The sequence below is a fragment of the Columba livia genome, chromosome 4, assembly GCF_036013475.1.
Source record: "Columba livia isolate bColLiv1 breed racing homer chromosome 4, bColLiv1.pat.W.v2, whole genome shotgun sequence".
Taxonomy (NCBI): Eukaryota; Metazoa; Chordata; class Aves; order Columbiformes; family Columbidae; genus Columba; species Columba livia.
In genome coordinates, this window is record NC_088605.1 from 29,722,432 (window position 1) to 29,742,069 (window position 19,638).

Here is a 19,638-nt window from a genome sequence, read left to right on the forward strand (position 1 = left end):
TCCGTTTTGAGGCTACAGTTTGGCACTTTATAACATTTATGTTTGTCTTATTTGTCACAGCTGACGCTAAGCAAGCATTGTGAGGAGGTACCTGAAAGGATGTCTGTGAGGAGCCATACAAAAAGTTGGTCATTCTGGGTTGATGTACAGAGGCAGCAGGGAATTACATTCTTCTTATAGAGGGTACAGTGGAGTGCCTTTACTTGGGCCAAATGCAGTATTTCAAAGGATATGGGAGTAGACCTGTCAGGTCATTAAGACTCAAACGTGACATTATTTATCTTCTTCCAGGGAAAAGTCTCTCAGCAAACTTCAGTCTCTTGAATGTGCCTGTCCATGAAATGGGACCCTTTTATTTGTAAAACCTCCTCAAACTCTGCATAATCCCTTTAAAACTGTTCTCAGGTCACCCTCATGAAATCATCCTCATTAGGAAGAAATCACCTAAAGATCTTAGTGCTGTATATATGCTAAGGAAAACTGCTGATGAAGAAGAAAACATGAGACATTTTCTGTCTCTTAAACAACTTTGCCCAGTATTTGCTGAACCTTTGTCAGCATGAATTGCTATTGGGACTGGACTGCAAATCACCCAGCTCTTTACTTAATAGAGCTGTGTTAAATTTTACAGCGGTTACTACTCAGCTAACGAATTCAGATTCTTTTCTGCTTGTGGGGACCACATGCGTAAGCAGTGTGACTTCTCCAAATGTATTAGTTCTGTGAAAATGTCCCATTTTGGTAAGGAAAGTTGCTATTTGCTATTTGAGCTGTGTCCTTGTTGTAGGCGATCAGATAATTCAGAGAGGTTGTATAATTGCACTGATCTCTACTACAATGATTGTAGAAGCCAAAAGCATTCCTTGCAAATATAAAGTTTGGTTTCTGACAATTTTATCAGCAGAACTTCAAAATTATATTTTCTTGAGAATTGTCCTGGCACCTTGCCAGGAAACTTCAATTCTAGAAATGCAAACTGGACTTATGCAGAGCTGAAGGAAAATAATTCAGTACTACTTGTAATATTCACCCAGTGTCTACACTCAAAGACAGGCTTTGCATGGATTTAAGGCGAGTATTTTGCACAGTTCTCATCACAAGGCTGCATAGATAAGCAAAACAAGCAATAAACTGTTTATGGACCAAAGCTGGGGCAAGGAGCACGGTCTGTTCCCAAGCTGCGTCAGGAGTTTTATTGTTTTTGATGGGAAGTTCCCAGGGGAAAGGCCCCGTAGTGGCAAACCGGGACACGGTGCCAAGGATGCAGCACAGGTCAGGTCACATATCTGCATGGAGCTGCAAGTTGTGTGAGCAGCACACTCTTGGCAAGAACTAAAGTCTCCTGAATTTCTCCAGGCAGTCCACCTGCCAATGCCAAGAGTGAATCTTCCCATTTGAAAAGAGCAGAAGAAGGACTGACAAGAGTAAAAAAATAAAAGCAATTCATTGTCCTCTTAAGAGATCTTCATGTAATAATTTGCTAAAGGTAAGTTTTATCAGAGACTGGGTGGTTTACACCTGAGTACAAATGCCACAGACAGTCTCAAGGTGGAAAGGAAACTGGTTTCATACCAGCCATCAGCTTTTATAGTGCAAATTTGGCTTCTCAAGAGAGATGCCAAGGGCAGTGATGGAAGGAATGTCAGTGATGCACGGATGGGGCTGCTATGGGATGGGGTGCCTGTACAGCACACTTCTGGTAGATATTTCCTCAAAATATTTTTAGAGGGAAAATGATGTGATCAGGTGTTCATCAGTCAGTTGAGTAGTGGTATTGGCAAAAAATTCCAGACAGGTGTTATTGATTATCTAAGAGATATTTGACCTGAAAAGTTTAAATTTAGGTTTAAATTTTACATTGATTTTGAATTCTGTGCCTCAATGGGCACAAAGGGCACAAGAACAAATTTTCAGTCAGAGAAAAGATAGGCAGTACAGCTATCAACATAGCTAAATAACGATCTTTTTAATGGGTTGAAATTTGAGTAAGAAGCCTCCAGAAAGTGGAAGGAAACTATGAGTTGCAGAGGGACGCAAATGATAAGGGATAATAAAAGGATAATTTCATGAATTCTTTACTGACAGAAGGAGGACTAAGCAAAGAGTTGGTCCTCTGTAAGCAAGGAGGGAATGATGGCAATAAATAATGGCAAGAAAGCCACAGTATTTCAGTCCCCTTTTAACTTTCATCTTTACACAAAAAAAAGGGGAGGAAAAGAAGAAAACAAAAAGCAACACTAGGTGTACTTTCAATATCACATCTGTTTTTAGCCTGTGTGAACTTTGTTACTGTGAAAGCAGTTTATATTATGTTTGTGCATATACAAACAGCAGGAACATCACAGCTTTGAGAGAATTTGTATGCCAAATAAAACCCAGGTTCTTCTGGAGGATGCAGATTGGAACCCATATTCATGTGTTCGTTTTCATAGAAGTTAGAGATAGGAAAGGCTTGTTCAGTGCTCAGCCACTCTTTCTGTGATAGCTCCCAGCTGAGAATTTACCTCAGAAAACAAAATTATTCATCTGACTTTCCTAAACAGCGTGCTCAGCTTGGGAATTTCTGCAGGTATTTGTGGTCTTCCACTCCTCCAATAGCAACATATTATATAAGTCAGGTCTAGGAGGTGATACAGTTTGTTCACTATTACTCATCTCTTGTATCTCCATTTTAGTTTCTGAATATTTAATTTTCATTTTGCATTTCATGTGAATGAGAACAACTCATCTGCGTCAAATGTGGCCTTGGTTACTAACTGCTGATCAATGGAATTCACTTTCGTCGTCATAGAGACTGGTCTGAAAAATGAATATAATTATATTTTCCTCATCTCTCAAGTGACTCTTTTATTATGGCTCAGGTAATTACCTGACATGTACCTTGAAAGAATATATGGAGATAGATTAAGTAAGGAAAAAAAAAAAAGGAGCAATCAGGAGAAACTGCTCTGTCTCTTTCTTTCTGGACTTCATGTTGCCTCTTGACCAATGTCGGCCCCTGCTCTGATGGCATCTTTGCTTTGCAGCTCAGATTCACCTCAGTGGGCAAACACTTCACGTGAAGGGTGTCTCCCATGTTATTTTGGTGAGGGATAGTGAAAAAAGTAGGAGAGATGTTATGTCTGTCTTTTCCTAGCATTCCTGTACTACCTGTAAACATCCAATTTGGTGCAGAGGACAGTCAGCAGCAGGACACGAAGATCCACATTCTTGCTCCAGGCCACCTCAGAGATTTCACTAAAGGTTTGATCCCAAGGTACAGTCTGTTTTCAGCATCTTATTTAGATGGACTTTTACAAAGCAGACACATCAAGGTAGTTTTTGACATACAATCTTCCCCAAAATTTCCCAAAGCAGCTCATGATATTTTCAAATCTTCATTAAGTGAAGCCTTGTTTTTACCTCTAACTCAAACTCTTAAGCCTAGAATATATGCTTCTATAAGCTTCTGATGTCTGTGTACTGTTTTTTCTGCGTGACTATTAGATCTCAGCTCATGAAAATGATTCACCACCAGTTCAGCTGTTCAGTTTCTAAATTTGAGAGTGGGGAGGAGGGAAACCCAACAACCTAAAAATGATAACTTGCAAGAGTCTGCTTTGTTAAAATAGGAAGAATAAGAGAACTTTATTTGATATGTTTGTTTATTAGCTGGTAGTATACCTGTACATTAATAAATCTCTGTTAATTGAAGGAACAACCAGACATAGAGAGTCATGGGTTTTTGTGTTTTGGGTCCAGGGGAATGTCCTGACTCCTTCTTGGACAATTTTAGCCACTACTACAAGATATCCTCCCTCTGTCACATCCAATCTTCATACATTGGGCATTTTTTTTTTTTCTTATCAGCCTGATTTCTTTATTTGGCTTTTGTCAGTCTCCTCATTTCCTTTGTAACTGCATCACTTTTAGTGCCTTCCTGACTCCAAGGGGAGTGCCTTGGTGCAGTGGTGCTTGGTGTCCATGTTCTCCTGGAACCTTTGTCTTACTGGAACTCTAATTTCGGTAAGCCCAAGCAGAGCAAAGCAATATGTGGACATTGTTGTAAAGCTTTTAGAAACAAAGTGTGCTGGTATTTTCCTCACCTGTGTCAGCTGACATGGATCCATGTTGAACAAATTTCTTATTTCTGGGTTACGGGGGTGTATTGCAGGAATGAAGGGGTGTTTCAGGACAGAAAAAGTTGTGACAAAGAGCAGCTTTGCTGTTCTTCATTTGCATGGATCCTTTTATAGGTGTTGGTAAAAGGTTGTTTCACCTTTTCTGTAATTCATATTGCAGCTGAGCAGCTCAGGAATAGTAGCGACAACCACCGTGAAAGTGGTTATTTGTGACATGTACTGAGTGGCATGTGGTCAGGATGGAGGGGTGGGGAAAGCCTTCCTGAAACAGTGCCAGGTCTCTTGATAGGATGTAAGACTAACGTTGTGCTCAGTCTTTTTTTAATCTTATCATTTTTTGACAACTCAGCTCTTGCCTTCTTGTTCTCAGGTATGTGAGCTAGGACTTTTCATCACTTCTTGCCATTTTATCATTTACTAGAAATTAGCACCAAATGCCATAAACTTGCCATTTATTTTTTTTTCAGCTGGTACTTGAGTGCAAAGATGCCTCATGTACGCTGTAGTTTGTATATGATCCTGAGAACTCTTCAGTAGGCTTTCTTTCTACAACAGCCATCAACATTTTATACCTGGTCCCACTCCACCTTCTTTTCTCCTGTCTTTCATCTTCAAGTCTGATCATGGCTAGTTTCATTTTCACCTTAATAACCCCCAAACTATTTTTTTAAAACTCTGGTCTTCACTTTTTCCATCACAAGCACTGTCTTGCTTTAATCTCCCTGATAGGTTAGGCTGCCCTGCTGTCCATTTGTCCTCCTTTCAGATGTTGTCATTGCATTCCCCCTTCTACCATCATATACTTTATTTCCTTGCAGATTCTGCATGGCAACTGCTTTTTCTGCAGCTGGTGAGGTCTAGGGCTGGGCTCCTGGACCAGAGTTTTCTCCTGTATTATAACATGCTGTCTTATTTCCTCTTCTTCTCCTTCCTTATGAGCTAAGTGCAATCACTATATAGCACTTACTCCTGCAAAGGCTAACTTAGACTTTTCATTTCCTTTTCTCTACATTTTTGCCATATTTTAGAGCAGATTTTGCATAAACATATGCTGCTGTTTGATAGAACGGTGTCACACACAGTGGATTGCCAGGTCGTGTGTGAAAGTTGGACCAGTTAGAGCCCTGCTCCTTCCAGAAGTCTGCAAATTTCTGTAACAACTGGCAACTTGTCCACAGTCCTCAAGCCATCTCAGCAATTCACTTGCAGAATTCCTGAAAACAGAGTGATACCTTTCTTTGCTCTGCATACTGAGACATTATGAGGTTGGAGGATTTGAAGAATAATTTCATAAAATTCATGTGTCAGTAACTAGCTAGTCCCATCCCATTACCTTCTTGCCACAAAGCAGCAAGGGCAGGGCTGCTCCCTTGGGGAAGGTGGGTGAGGCAGCAAGGGGGATCCCACAGCAGGGTAGGGAGACCAGTCCCACAGTATCTAAGCAAGGCAGGTAGGACAGATCCTGGGATAGTGGCCAGGTCCAAGCAAGAGTACAGATAAGGCCATATCTGGATGATAAGACAGGTCTGAAGCTGAGCCAGAAAGTCAGTCTGTAGGTCAGGGTCAGATCCATTGATCACTGTGCAGGTTCACATTTGAGAAGGCAGGGCCAAGGGCAAGCCAGGAAATCATCTGCAAATTGAGGTCTGGATCAAAGGACTTCGTGGCCAGTCACAGTTGTGCCAGAGCTGAAGAACTGCACTACTCCAGCACAGCTCAGATAGGAACCAAAGCCTCAACTGTGACCTTAAATAGAGCTATGGGACCCGTGTGGGTTGGTGGATGTCCCAGGTGAGGCTAATCAAGGACATTAAGGCTTAGTGCACTCAGGAGCCCAACACCTCCCATGATGAATTTCTAAGCCCTCAACAATCATGATTTTGGTTAGATTATTAACATGCATTGAAGACGCATCAACTACTCAAGACTAGGCTAGATCCCTACTTTAAAAAAATGTATTAATTAACTGTAAGTTCATAGGTTGCAGATCTCCCAATGGCATCAAACTGGAGCTTTGTATAAGACAATGTTGAATAATGTTTTTTGAAATGAGCAGACTTGCTAACACAGAGGCTGCAAAATGGGTCATTGGCATCAGTGGGTGGGTCATAACAATGGGACTGTGCAGTTTTCCCAGAGTTAGTGCTTCTGGGGTTCTGCAGTTCCTGAAGGCAATACAGTTATATCTTTAGATTGAGCACAGAAATTATCCCTAAATTTACTTTATGGAAAAGAATCCTCCAACTACCCTGCTGAAAAAAAATGTCACTTTTGCCTCAGCTTGTAAGGACCATGTTTATGAGTTTGTTAATGCAATGAAGCAACGTGCTGTCTAAGCGCTGTTGTAACTCAGAGTTATGTTGCAGTATGCACAACATTCCCAATCTAGGCATGACTAAAACTCACAGTCCAGCATGACAGATGAAAGAGAGGACACAAAAAATACAGCTCAAAATTACAATCCATTTTCCTCTATTACAATATTAATGCATCTCTGGAATGACTAGAAAATGCAATTTATGTTTTTCTTCTCTAGCTGCCCTGGGGACTTTCATGGGATATGCAAAGAGTTAGAATTGGATTTCTTTTTTAAAACAAAACGTTTTGTAAAGGCAGCCTATCATCGCACTTGTCATTTCCCTGGGGCACTATTCTGGAAGGTGACTCTCAGATATCTTTGAAGCAGTTATACTGAGGGTCAATACCTGGCTAAAGCAAATTTGTTCTTGCTTTACATGCTTTTTGAATTTTTTAGTCATAAAAGTGGCTTTATGTTAAAAAGTTGGCTCTGATTTCTAATGATTACAGAGTTGTTTTCTAATGGAACTCTAAAAGAGTAAAAGTCATGAGACTGGGTTTTTTTGGAGTCAGTCTCTACAAACATGAAAGAACAGAACAACTCATTCTTTCCCTTTATTTTCCAGTTTCTATTTCTAACTCTTTAATATCGGAGTGGGCGGAACATTTATGACACATTGAAGAGGCAATTGGTGGTGCAAGCTTTCTGTACTGCAGTAATGCACCCATATGGGATTATGCAAGAGCTGAGACCTCAGTGGTCCCTGCTGGCAAAATATCCCCTTTTTAAAGACTGCACCTTTGTCTTTGAGAGGAGAAATAGCTCTGGATGAAAATGGGGTCTAAACCATAATAGCCACCATTATCAAGGTAAACCTGGACTCGTGTTCTGTGCAGTATTACCCCTGCACATATTCTGATGCACTTCAGGGTGCAGTCCCACAGCAGAATGAGTTGATTGAAGTCCAGACTGCAGATGTCTGACTCTTTCCAGCAGCCCTCTGGACATGCAGCCAGCATGGGAGCTTGTGCCACTGTTTTGCTCAGCCAAACCAGTAAGTTGTGTGGGTTTTTTGTTTGTGTTGGTTTTGGTTTTTCATATATGTGTATATATATATTTATTTATTTTTTCATTAGTTATTCAGCCAGAACAGCTCTCTGAGTTCTCTCAGGTAAACTATGAACACTAAACAGGCACAAAAAGGTGATGGGAACATGTAGGAAGGAGGATAAAGGGAGAAAGGGTGATACCTCACACAATCTGGACTTGGAGTAGCTAATCCTAAAAAAGGTACAATGCATAGCAATGGATGATGGGGATCCAAAGAGAAATCTCTCTCAGTTTGCTGATCTTCATGGGAATGAGCAGGACTTTTCTTGTAGGTTCAGGGTGGTTCCACTCTGCTGTGAGGGATTTGTTTCACATTTCCTACTTTCTTAGTACACACAGACACCTCAGCAAGGGTGAGTAATAGAAAGAGGGCTTACTGCACAGAGATTTTTGGAAGCCAAATTCATACATAGATACATTAGATCTATGACACAATATCTATGTTATTTGTTTTACCTGTTGTTTGGGGGATTCTTCCTTTCCAGAGGAATAATCAGTACTGAGCTAAAGAGTCTGAGACATGTACTTATTTTGTGCAGAAGAAGGCTAGTTAGGGATGAGATGTATTTGAGGCAATGCTTTTTATAGCTAAATACAGTTAAACCTGGGCTAGGAGTCCACATCTTGTCCATGGTGAAGAGATGGTGTGATCCTTGTACACCATGCCTTGCATTATTTCCCACCTGTTTGCCACTACTGGATTAATTATTTGTAAAAAATCCTGTGGGATGGTAGGCTCTGCTGTACTTTTATGTTCTTGGTGTACCCTCAAGATAAAGACGTATCCTGGTGCACTCCTGTTGTGTCAAAGCCCATCTATATCAAAGAATCCCTCATACATCCTCAAAAATGTAGTAGTTCTTAAAAATTTCATCCTAATAAAAGAAGGTGAAAAGTATGGTCTTAGTTTTGCTGAGAAACCAAGTATTCAGACCTGTCTTCAGGAATCTGAAAAGGGAGACAGGTGTGGCAAAGAAAACTCTGAGAATGAATGGAATTTAACTTTGCTTCACAAATAAGAAAATTCATTCTGAATATTTGTGTATTGGAACTGAAACTGGAACATCATGATTGGGTTGCAACGCATCTTCAGAGAGAACATCTTTAAGGGTTTGCTAAAAGTGCTTTGTATTTTGGTATAGCACATCCATAATTCATTTAATCCAGTCAGGTTTCTGGAAGTGAGTCAGATGATGATTCAATTATTTTCAGCACAAACAGCCTCAGAAGTGTCATCGTCGGTATTATCAACAGATGTGCTCAGAAACTGATGCACCGTTTTCCCATATCTCTTGGAAGTGATATGCTGGTCTGAAACTGTAATACCTTCGACCAGGGCTACAGCGATAGCCCGGGTTTCTGACACACCATGAATATATCGAAAGCTGTTCCTTGTGTCGACATGTTTTTTAATCGAGGGGAGGACTTTCTGAAGCATGGTGTGTAGATGTGGATTGTGAGGATGTTATTGTGTAAAGGCTTCTTCAGAGGTGGTAGTAGTGAAGGAAACTCAATTATTCATATTGTATTGTAACTTAAAAGAAATTCAGTCTTTCTGAAAGTAGGACATGAGGGGAGTGAATAAAGGGGTGGAAAAGGACCTTTATGATATTATCTGTCAAACAGCTGGGAAGATATGAAAGGATCGCGGGCTCCAACTGAGTAAAATGAGAGACCTTTCAGAAAGCTCAAGTAGCCTGGAAATCACCTTAAACGCTATTTAAACTCACCAGTAAAAGAAACTAGGTTACTACAACGTGTGAATATGTTTTATTCAATGTGCTTTAGCTTACGTAGACATTTAAGCAAAATTCTTGAAACATTTTTACTGGTTATTGGATTTGACTAGCAAAATTGCTCAGTCACCCAGTTATGAAATACACAGTACCTCTGCAAAGCATTTCGAAGGGATACAGAAAAGAGAGGTCTTGGGTTAATCCACTGCGGCATTTCATATAAATGTTTCACATGTTCTGACAATTTGGAGTACATTTGTTTTGGTAGCAAGTTAGATGAAAACAAGCCAGACAAAACCTTTCAGATATGTTTGGCCTCCATTCTATGAAACAAAAATGTGTGATGCCATTTTCATTCATCTGCATCGTGTAATGATCAAAGGCCTAAACTGAAAGCACTGGCCTTGCCTTCTGCAGCTGCAGCAGTTTCTTCACACATTGAACCACACAAATGAAGGCTGGGCTAGTTTGTCAAACTTTGCATGTTCCCTTCAGTTGTGAGTACAGACTTTCCCCCCCCCCCGCCTCGTTGCACGCAGTGCTGGTTCAAACAGACCTACATGGTTGTTTGGAAAAGCCAACTTTCACTCAGCTTCATGTCAAACCACTCATTTTGCAAGCCAGCCCTGCTAGGAATTTGTCTCCTTTTAAGGAGCATTTCTCAAACAGTGTTTCATGGGCTGATTCCTAGACGGCCAAGGAAGATACATATGTTCCCATGCCATGGAATTTCACCACAGCTCTGTGTACAGGCTGAGTCATGATGATTCGCTGTAGAAACCTTTTTGGAAGAGAGTTCAAAAATATACTTTTATGGGTTCTCTAATAATAGGTTTCTAAAAGAAGGTGTATTACCTTTAGCAGCCAAAGGCAATTAAGTTGTGGTTTTTATTTGAAAAATAAAGCTAAAATAGAGTATACCATCAGTTAAATGTCCCCCCTCTTTGATGACTAAAAATGCTATGAAATATTGACCAGCTCTTTGCTTGATTGCCTGCTGGTTAGTTTCAAATAAAGCATGTTGTTCAAATATTAATATGGGGAAAAAAATAGTTTTTCAGTTAGTCTGTGCTTGCACGAAGGACAGAATGATATAGGGAGCTGTGTGTGTGTGTTCTCCCCAAAAGCTTGGATGATTTATTTTGTGAGTGCAAATCTATTTATGTATAAATGAGTGAGGTGGTGGGAGGCTTTTTTTCTATTATTTTCAGATTACCTGTAAGAAATAATTTAATCTGTTATAAAAGGCTGAAGTAACCATATATAACATTCTTTCTTGGTAAGAAAAGATTATCATTTTTACTTAAAAAGATTGTACTCCAGGTAAAAAATGTGATTAAATGTAACAAATACATCTCAAATACTTTTTTCAAAGTATGAATAGAATTATTTTGAGCACTTTATAAACAATTATCACATTTTAAAAGGGAGAAGAAGATAATGTACTGATTTTTCTTAAATATGTGAGGCTTTACTTCTTTTACTTAACCCTCTCTCAGAAAGTATCATCTTACTTGGTTTTGCTGAAGTATTTTTTTACAATGTTTTTATCACACATAGAAGGTTGTGTTAATTAGATTGGGATAAAAAGTTTTCTTTACTCCAGATTTTTTGTTTACTGAAGCTGTAAATGGATTCTATAGAATTGCTAGTAAGTCAATAAAAGGAGAGATTTAAGACCTCTCAGTTGTTTAATTTTCTTCTCCCACGGCTTTTGTCATGTTTGTATTTGACTGGCTTTCTGCTCCCCATAAAATACTCTAGGCTAGACAAAACATGACTTTGAAACGCAAACATCTTCCTCCAGAATGCCCCCCAAGTCCCAGAGTAACAACCCACAAACCCTTTAAAACAAACAAACAAGCAAAATCAGTTTTCTTGATGAGCCTTTAAAATCACCAGTAAATTAAACCACTTTTTGTTTAATCCCTTTGCCCGTGGGTATAGAGCAGCCATATACCTAGGTCATTCGTGACACACTCTCCTCCTTGGCATCAGTACCTCATTTAACAGTAACACACGGGCATCTCTCGCTGTTTGTTGCTACTCAAACCCACATGGGATGGTTCAATAAGCTTCATATCAGTTTGAGGGTTTGATGATAACATTTTATTGTTAGCATGATCATACTGGTGGTGACAGGAACAACTAAGTAATCAGCTAAATGAGGTAGGTCTTTAGAAATAGGTTATTAGAGTATATTACCTTGTTTTGTGCTATGGAGCTACCTTTGCTTGGGACATGCTGTCTTGCATTTGTGGCTTAGCGCAACTAAGCAGCAATGTGGGCTTTGTATGTATGTATGCATAATGTATGCACTGTCATTGTCTACCCAGTGTCGTAAAAGTAAGGTTTAGATTTGAGACTTCTAAGGAAAATGGATTGAATTTCTCAACATGCTTATTAAAAAACCCCCACTCTGTGTGTTTCCAAGGAGGAAAACTCTATGTGAAGGAATCACCTACCTCCCTTAAACTTTCGATAACAGTAAATGTTTGGATACCTCTCTTCTGAGAACGTTCAAAGCTTTTATGTAGAAGGCAAGTGGGTGGGAAAATCTATACAGCAGAGTAGCTATGATATGAAGGGTCACTCTCATTAATTAATTGCTGGTTTTATTTACTTTTTTACTGTTTTTTTTTCCTAGGTCCTCCCATTATTCTATGGGCAGTCGAGCTTTTTCCCATGACAGTATTTTTATACCTGATGGGAGAACAGAGAGTGAACAGGCCATCCAAGCAATGTCACAGGAGAACGTTTTAGGAAAAGTCAAAACTCTTCAGGTAAGAAACTGTAAGGGGGAAAAATATTTAAAACATGGTGGAAAATGATCTCCAGAATGTGTTAAAGGTGGATAAAGGTGGGTAGCATTTTCAATAACCTTGAGGCAGTTTCTCAGCCACATAAGTTGTCTGGCCAAAAGCCACGTAAATAATTCTGTTCATCCGCAGAAGGTCTGGGTTTTGGTCTTTAAAGGTATGGCAGTGACGCTGTGGGCAAATCTGCAGAAATGTCTGCATCTTGTGTAACTCATTTAAATGAACTCATGTTTTTTGCATGTTCTAATCCGTATGCCTGAGACCTACAGATGTGGTACTGGGTGAAAAAATGAGGGTGTTGTTGACGGCAGTGAATGGCATGCAGAGTGAGAGTTCTTTGCTGAGCTGATTTAATTATCCTTTTTTACGTATTACATTTTTTTCCTCTTTCTCCCTGCTCTTTCAGTGGTTCTCATGAAAGGTGGATATGTTTATCTCTCCAAAGCAAACAGCACAAAAGTAACTATGTGAACAATACATTTGGGTATTTGCTTCTAAAGAGCTTTAGATGACCTGCATTCTCTTCCAGAACTCTGTCCCGTTAGTGCTCTAACTAACTTTTTGCTTCCCTTCGTGTACACCTGTAAGCTTCCCAGCTCTTTGCCTTTCTAGACCTTGAAAGGGCTGTCCTTCAGAAACATGTTTCAGTTTATTGCTCAGGATGTTGACATGTCCTCCCAAAACGCTGGTAAATTTTTAATGCTGTGTAGATGCCATTACCCTGTACCTGGCTAGTAAAATACCATTGATTTCCTCTACATCCAAAGTCTACCCACAGTCCATCTCTTTTGGTGAGAGATCACAGATGGTAGGCAGAGCAGACCTTCAGGATGAAGTTGTTCCTCTTCCAGCCCGGTGCTGTCAGTAGACAGAGCACCTGAACGGCATTGGTTGTGCTGACTGAGGATGAACTTTGAAGTCGAAACCCACTAAGACAGCTCCAATTTCTCTGTGCTGTTTTTTCAGCTTAAATTTCCCTGGGTCAGGTAGATTCAGTGCATGCTACTTTCCAGGCTAGAAACCATTATATTTTAAATGACTGCTGACTCTGGGCAAAGATGTGAAGCAGTTGGACCTGTCTTGCAGAATGCCTGAGTGTCCTTTGGATTCAAAGCTCACTGACTTCTGCAGGGAGCTGCCCCCTCCCTATCTGTTGGATCTCTTGTCTTGGCTTCAGTACATTAACTTTTTTTCTAAATGCCTTTTAACTTCATAGGAGCGGCTTCTCCCATTTCCAAGCTCACCTTAAAATTTCCAATGGAAATTATTGCCTTCACTAAACTCAGAGACATGAAAAAACGTACAGTTGCAGTTGCTAAAAACCACCTTCACTAGGCAAATGGTAACTTGGGAAAATTAAAGCAAAAATAACTGTTCTTAAAAGCCATAAAATAAATAGTAGTGATAGGCTCTTGCTCATGTGAACTTTGCATGAGGCTTTTTTTTTGGTGTGGTTACTTGCACGTATTTTAGGGTGAAGTGTTGTTTCAACTGCTTGATGTCTAAAGTGTGCTTACCTTTTTCTTTAAAGGACAGTAGATAATTTTTCTCATTTTAATATAGCTGCAACCCAGCCTGTAACAACACCCCTAATTCAGCTTTTACCACTCTGCTGCTGATGGTGATATCTAGAACAATCCATTCAATTGGGAAGGAAATCCGTAATAGATACATTGTAATAACAATAAAAGATTATAAATGACACATTCAACTATTTACGTGTTTACACAGAACTTAAATATTCATCTAAATGTCCATTTATTTTTTTCATAACCCCAGGGAAAGGCTCCTTATAACAACTCCAAGGGCCACCTTTTGTGTCTGCAAAATTTGCTGCCCAGCACGACTCTTCCCATTTCCCTAGCCGTGATTTCTGCAACTGTTCTCTGAGTTTTAGGATAGGATCATGCCAAAATCCCACTGCGTGTTTTTAGATTTACCTTAGACTTGAGTCCTAGGTCTGACCAGTTATTTGGAGTATCATTCCTGTCTGAAGGTTTTATGCACTCACCACTTCAGACCCCATCCTTTTTTTTTCTAATGTATTCTGAAAGGAGACTGTGTTTGCTGCATGATTTTTCAATCGCAGAAAACACTGATGCCTGGTCACTAGTATCAGAAGCTTGCACCTACATTGAAGTCCCTTTCTGCAACCTCACTCCTGCTGGGAATGTTATTTCTTCAAGTGGTGGAACAAGAGACAGTCATCTCTTCTGAAGTGCATTCCACTCCTTAAAACCAGTTCTGTGGCCAGCTCCCAGTAAAGCCATTGCTACACCACCAACACAACTGTGGTTTTGCCCAGGCTTGCCTGTCACGGTGGAAGCACAGCACTTCCAGTTTCCATTTGCCTGGCAAGATGCTTCTCCATAAAGAGTGTTGCCAGGATTCAGTGCACTGTGCTGGCTCTGAACTTGCTGTATTCCAAATAGAGACCTAAAGCTCTGCAGATTTTTGACCTCTTCCAGAACTTTTTTTTTTAGGGATGGTACAGTGAACATTCCTGGAAACATCACATGTTTTTTGGAAGGGGCACCATGCTTAGAAGCCCAACTGATAGCATGGTGAAAAGGGTTTTGAAATCAGAATAGAAATGTAAACCATTTAATACTAGTGTTGCTGGACCTCATTCTGCTGACCACTAAAGCATTTCCTCCTCCTCCCCTTGCATTTCTGCTGACTTTGGAGTGTTGACGGACCCACAACAAATACTGTGTAATGGTGCAAAACTCTGTATCAGCCTGGGCAGCTGGCCAGCCTATGCACTGGTTCAGCTGCTCATTGTAGGAATACTCTCTTTCTGATTATGTGTACAAGGTAAATTCTTTCTTTAATAGCTCTCATTTCTTTTTATTGATTTTCAGATTGGCAGCATTCATCTTATCTGGCTTTCTGTAAATGGATTTGGTCATGTTCAAAGGTTTTAGTGTGTGCTAGAAGTCAGGCTGAGAAAAGCCTTCTTGTTAACCTCCCATAGCCTTTGTGTGTCCCAAAGTTATTTTGTGCCAGCCATCAAGCCATCTGCTGTTGTAAAAGCAGTTTTTTCCTTGTCCTTTGGATCTGTTGAGATTTATCATCACCTAGTTTTTAAAAACCAGCGTAGAAATCCAGCCTGAACCTGCTTTCACAAAGAGATGATACCCAGGCACTGGTCCTCCTAATGCTGAAATTCCTTAGTTTCTGGGGATCTGGTGTTGTACTTCTCACACAAGACTGTGAATGAGACACGAGGAATGTTTAAAATCTAAATCTATGAGTGTGTCAGAACAAACCTAAAAGAAACTCCGGGAGCTTGTTTTCACATCATTCCCTTTCATAAGTTAGCGTTTGGTTTTTTTCTTGTGTCAAAGTGTGTTGGATCCACTTGCTCACATTTTGCAGCTGTGGCTTTTCCAACTACTGATATTTTCCAGAAACACTCACCAAACAAACAGAAGATAGTTTTTGTTTCAGACTCACAAAAACTGTACCAGGTAAAATGGAAACTCGTTTTGAGAATTAGTATCTTGAAATATCTAAGCCATTATCTCCCCTTTTCTGTGACAACACTGTGGTGTGGCACTGCTGCTTCCTCTGGAGACCTTGTTCTCTGCCTCTTGCCTTCTCTGGAAGTATCTCAGGTCATCTGGCATCTGTCAGGCTGTGGCAGTCAGCTGCAAGAAATATTAAAGGTTGACTATGCCATATGGCTTATTGCATTTGGGAACTACTGGGCTACATCTCTACTGTTTCATGTGGCCGTACGATTTAAACCCAACCTTCTGCTCTGTAAATTTGTAGAGCATCCATTTATCACACAGATATTAGTTATGATAAAACATGTCTTGGGCATCCAGACATCTCAGTCAAATTCTAAAGGACAACATTTTAAATTCATATTTCACCGGCTTTGTAATGATGAATGTCCCAAATCGTTTCCTTTGTCAGACCTAATGGCTGTTCAGTTTTGGTTCCCATTTCTTTCAGTCATTAGCACACCTTAGCTAACGATCAAGCAGGTGCTTCCCCTACTGTGCATTGCAGATCTGTATTCTACCAGCAATTCTCATTGTTGTTTCTGTTTGATATTGCCCAAATCTCACCAAGGCTACCAAGTCATTTGCTAAACCTCAAAGCTATTATCTTTTAACTTGATGCTCTGCATTTTATAGAATTGGCAGTGAATTTTCACAGCATGATTGCCCAGCTTTGTATTTCTTACAATTCCTTTCTTTTTTGGCAATATTATCTGGTGCCATTGCAACCTTCATATCTGACAATAATTTTCACTTTATAAACTGAATTTGTAATTTTTTATTAATCATTCTAGCATTCCTGGGGCAGACCCCATTTTTCCTATGATCATATTAAGCCCTGGAAATGAGCTTCTGTTTTCCTTACTTGCATCCACTTTGCTTTTGGTACTCTGCAAGGAGAGACTCTGGGGACAAATGCCACAGATCCTGTAAGTATCTTCAGGCTTCTCCAGAAACTCTTGCTCTTAACACGTGAGGATCTGTAAGTGATGCATTGCCACTGTATACCAAAATCTTCATTTGCGTTGGATTTGGCGCAAGTACGTATCTCTAGAGATCCATATAGAGTTTGCTTCTTTACCATTCTTCTGTTTTGGACCCTCCTAAAATCCTTTCCTGAAGTGTAATACTCCAAGCCACATGCTGCTCCAGCAGTGGAGAGTGGAGTAGTTCCATCCCTGCATCTTATATCCAAAATACCTGTGGTACTACTTCTTATTTTCCTCATTTTCAGTAGGTTTACATGTTAATTTTACATATAGCAATGCAACTTCTCACATGGTGCTTTCAAGTTTATTCTCTCTCTTTGATTAAAAAAATAATGTTTATGTGGAGTGATTTGCTTGTTTAGATATGATGCAGATTTTCCTGTTTGAATAAAGAAGTAGACTTACTTCCATAGAAATAACAATTAGGTAAACTATTTTTTAGCCAAAAAAGAAACCAAAAGAGAGAGAATATGATAGAGATGCATGAAATCATGAGTGGGATTGAGAAAATGAATAGAGGACAATTATTCAGTCTTTCACAGCATGAGAACACATAAGCATCAGTTGAAACTAGTAACACTTTCAAGCCAAAACAAATCTTTCTTTATGCATAGTTGGACTGTAGCACTCCTTGTCATACAGCACTGTCATTTGTGAAATATTTGTAAAAGTTCAAAGAGCAATGAAACCAATTCATAAAAGTTCTCAACTGGCTATTGACTCCAAAAGTCTTCAAATGCCACAAATCTGTGGAGCGTTTACAAAGAAAATCTCAATATGGGCTGGCCCTGTTCTTATATATTCTCAAGGTGTTTGATTCTTGGGTCACTGTGAGATACTGTACAGGACCATGTGGCATTTCAACAGTATGGCTCTTCTTAGGACATGTAGTATTAAGTCAATATTTCACAAACGTATATAACTAAAAAAACATAATTTCATTTATTTCTGTGTCTGGGCATTGCAAAGAGACATTAAAAATAGGTATTTGAGTTGAAGGCAAAATATGACCAGCATTTCTTTTAAGACTTGTTTGAATGGGATCAGTTGAAATAGTACACTCTGAATGATTTTTAACTGAATAGACTAAGCAGCTCAGGGGATCTGGTTTTGGATTCACTTCATGCATGTAGGCGTAAGAATGATGTGGCTTCAGGGGGCTGAATCCAACGTGCATGCAGGCAGACATGGACACAGAAGAGGAGCCAAACTGCAGTGAAAGAGGACATATACAGCCTGATCTGGGCTCTCTGCCGGTTCATATGGAAAGTTAGTTCTGTGGCATTTCCTATGCAAATACAAAGAGTGCTTTGAAAGTCAAAGCAATTTAATTTGTTGCAGGTGCCAACCAATGCATAGCAATTTAACTCAGGAGTTTTATTTCTGAAGTTATTAATGATAAGCTGGTGTAGAGATGTCAGTTAAATAGTATTACCTTTTAGCATTAAATTTGGCGTGAAATAAAAGTCTGCCTTTGTCATGGTCCAGTTACTGAGGAAGATTTTAAAAATCAGATGAGTGCAAACTTTTAGTTTTTTGCTCAGTTCCCAGTATTTCTTTGACTTTTTTATATGTGCAGCTCTTGCCTTCACACTGAATGGCACCATGCCAGTAACCACCCAGGCTGGGTAAGAATAGGCGAACTGTCATGCACCTCTTGTATGACGTAGTAAAAAAAATCCAGGATGAGGTAAAGCTGGTCTGGAGCACAGGTGGATGATCCCATTCCAAAGCTCCCCTGTGCAAGTGGTCCCTCCAGCTGCTGTTTCACGGTGTTGTTAGCATATGTGGTAGCTGTACTGTTTTGGTGCTGAGGATGGTTTGTGAGTCCTGTGGAAATACTCATCTGTAGGCTGCAAACTGAGGGACTGGGAAAGCCCATTGGAGTTGATAAGGCTGGAAGTGGAAGGTGCAGGTGGGAAACATTCATCTCTTTCCTTCTGCTTCCAGCTGACAGCTGCATTTTGGAGCAGGATGGTGTTTTCTGGCTGCTAAATTACAAGCCTGCTTGTACAAACCAAAAGAGACCAGGTTCATTTAACTGAGACCAATATGCATCTATGGAGATTTCCAGAAGGGTATTTAAACACCCTGCGCATGACTGTGCAGTGCCAGAAGAATAAAATGTCTTGCCTGCAACTGCCAATGACTAGAGTTGCAAACAATCCTCCTTAGGCAACCATCATCTACATGCTGTCAGCACAGGGAATCTGCAAGTACAGAGGATTTGTAATTTTGTGTTCAGAAATATACGTCTAACGGAAACTTTCGAAAAATTTAAAGCAGATCCTCTTTTTCAGGGAATATGGCCTCTTCTCAATGGTCTTGCAGCTCAAATAGATGTATCTGTGTTGGACTGTATGTGTTCTTCCAAATAAGAGTTGTATTGTTTCCTTTTCTTTCAGGGATGTTGTATTTTTAGGGTTTTTATGATTGACCAGGTAGAGAATGAGTCTGTATGAATTTTTTTGAGAGAGGATAATTGCATTGTAGTTACAGTATAAGCACAATTTAAAAAAAGAACAAGGAGCAAGTTTTACATTGCTCTTTGAAAGTAATAAGAATACATTTGCTCAGTGGTAACAATAAGCTGTTTGAGATTTTGACATTTGATATTCAGCATCAGCTTTGGAGATCAGAATGCACTGAAAGAACTTGGCCAATGGAAAACTATTAGTAGTGTTCATTTAAGCTAAGTTTGTTTAAAAAAATTCAATAAATAAATAATACAGAAAAGAGCCTTCTGTCCTGGAAGGAATGTGAGGGCTACTAGAATTTCTTCTTCAAGATGAAAGCTTGGGATGACTTGAGGAAACCCTTGCCTGTCGACTATGGGTGCACTGCCAGTTAATCTAGGTAGGAATGAAACAGCCATGCAAAACTGCCCACTATGCCAAAATGATGTACTATATGAATTTGATGATTACTTTCTGCCAAAATCCAAATGGGCATAAACAACATGTAACTCAGTGAGGAGACTGAGGAAAAAATATTCTAGTTTAATAACCTGATTATGAGGAGCCTCTGCATGTACTTTTTATCTTAATAG

At 39.7% G+C, this 19,638-nt stretch overlaps 1 protein-coding gene across 15 annotated transcripts in view; it reads left to right on the forward strand.

Moving 5' to 3' along the window:
• Positions 1-19,638, forward strand: part of CRACD (capping protein inhibiting regulator of actin dynamics) — a 130,096-nt gene that overhangs the window by 91,384 nt on the left and 19,074 nt on the right. For 14 of the 15 annotated variants that reach the window (XM_065060953.1, XM_065060959.1, XM_065060957.1 and 11 more), the window contains one exon: positions 11,914-12,049. In XM_065060953.1, coding sequence (XP_064917025.1) covers positions 11,930-12,049 — 120 coding nt within the window. In that variant the 5' untranslated portion in view covers positions 11,914-11,929. Of the gene's footprint in view, positions 1-7,235; positions 7,475-11,913; positions 12,050-19,638 lie in introns of those variants that run through there. The other variant, XM_065060958.1, reaches the window with a different exon arrangement.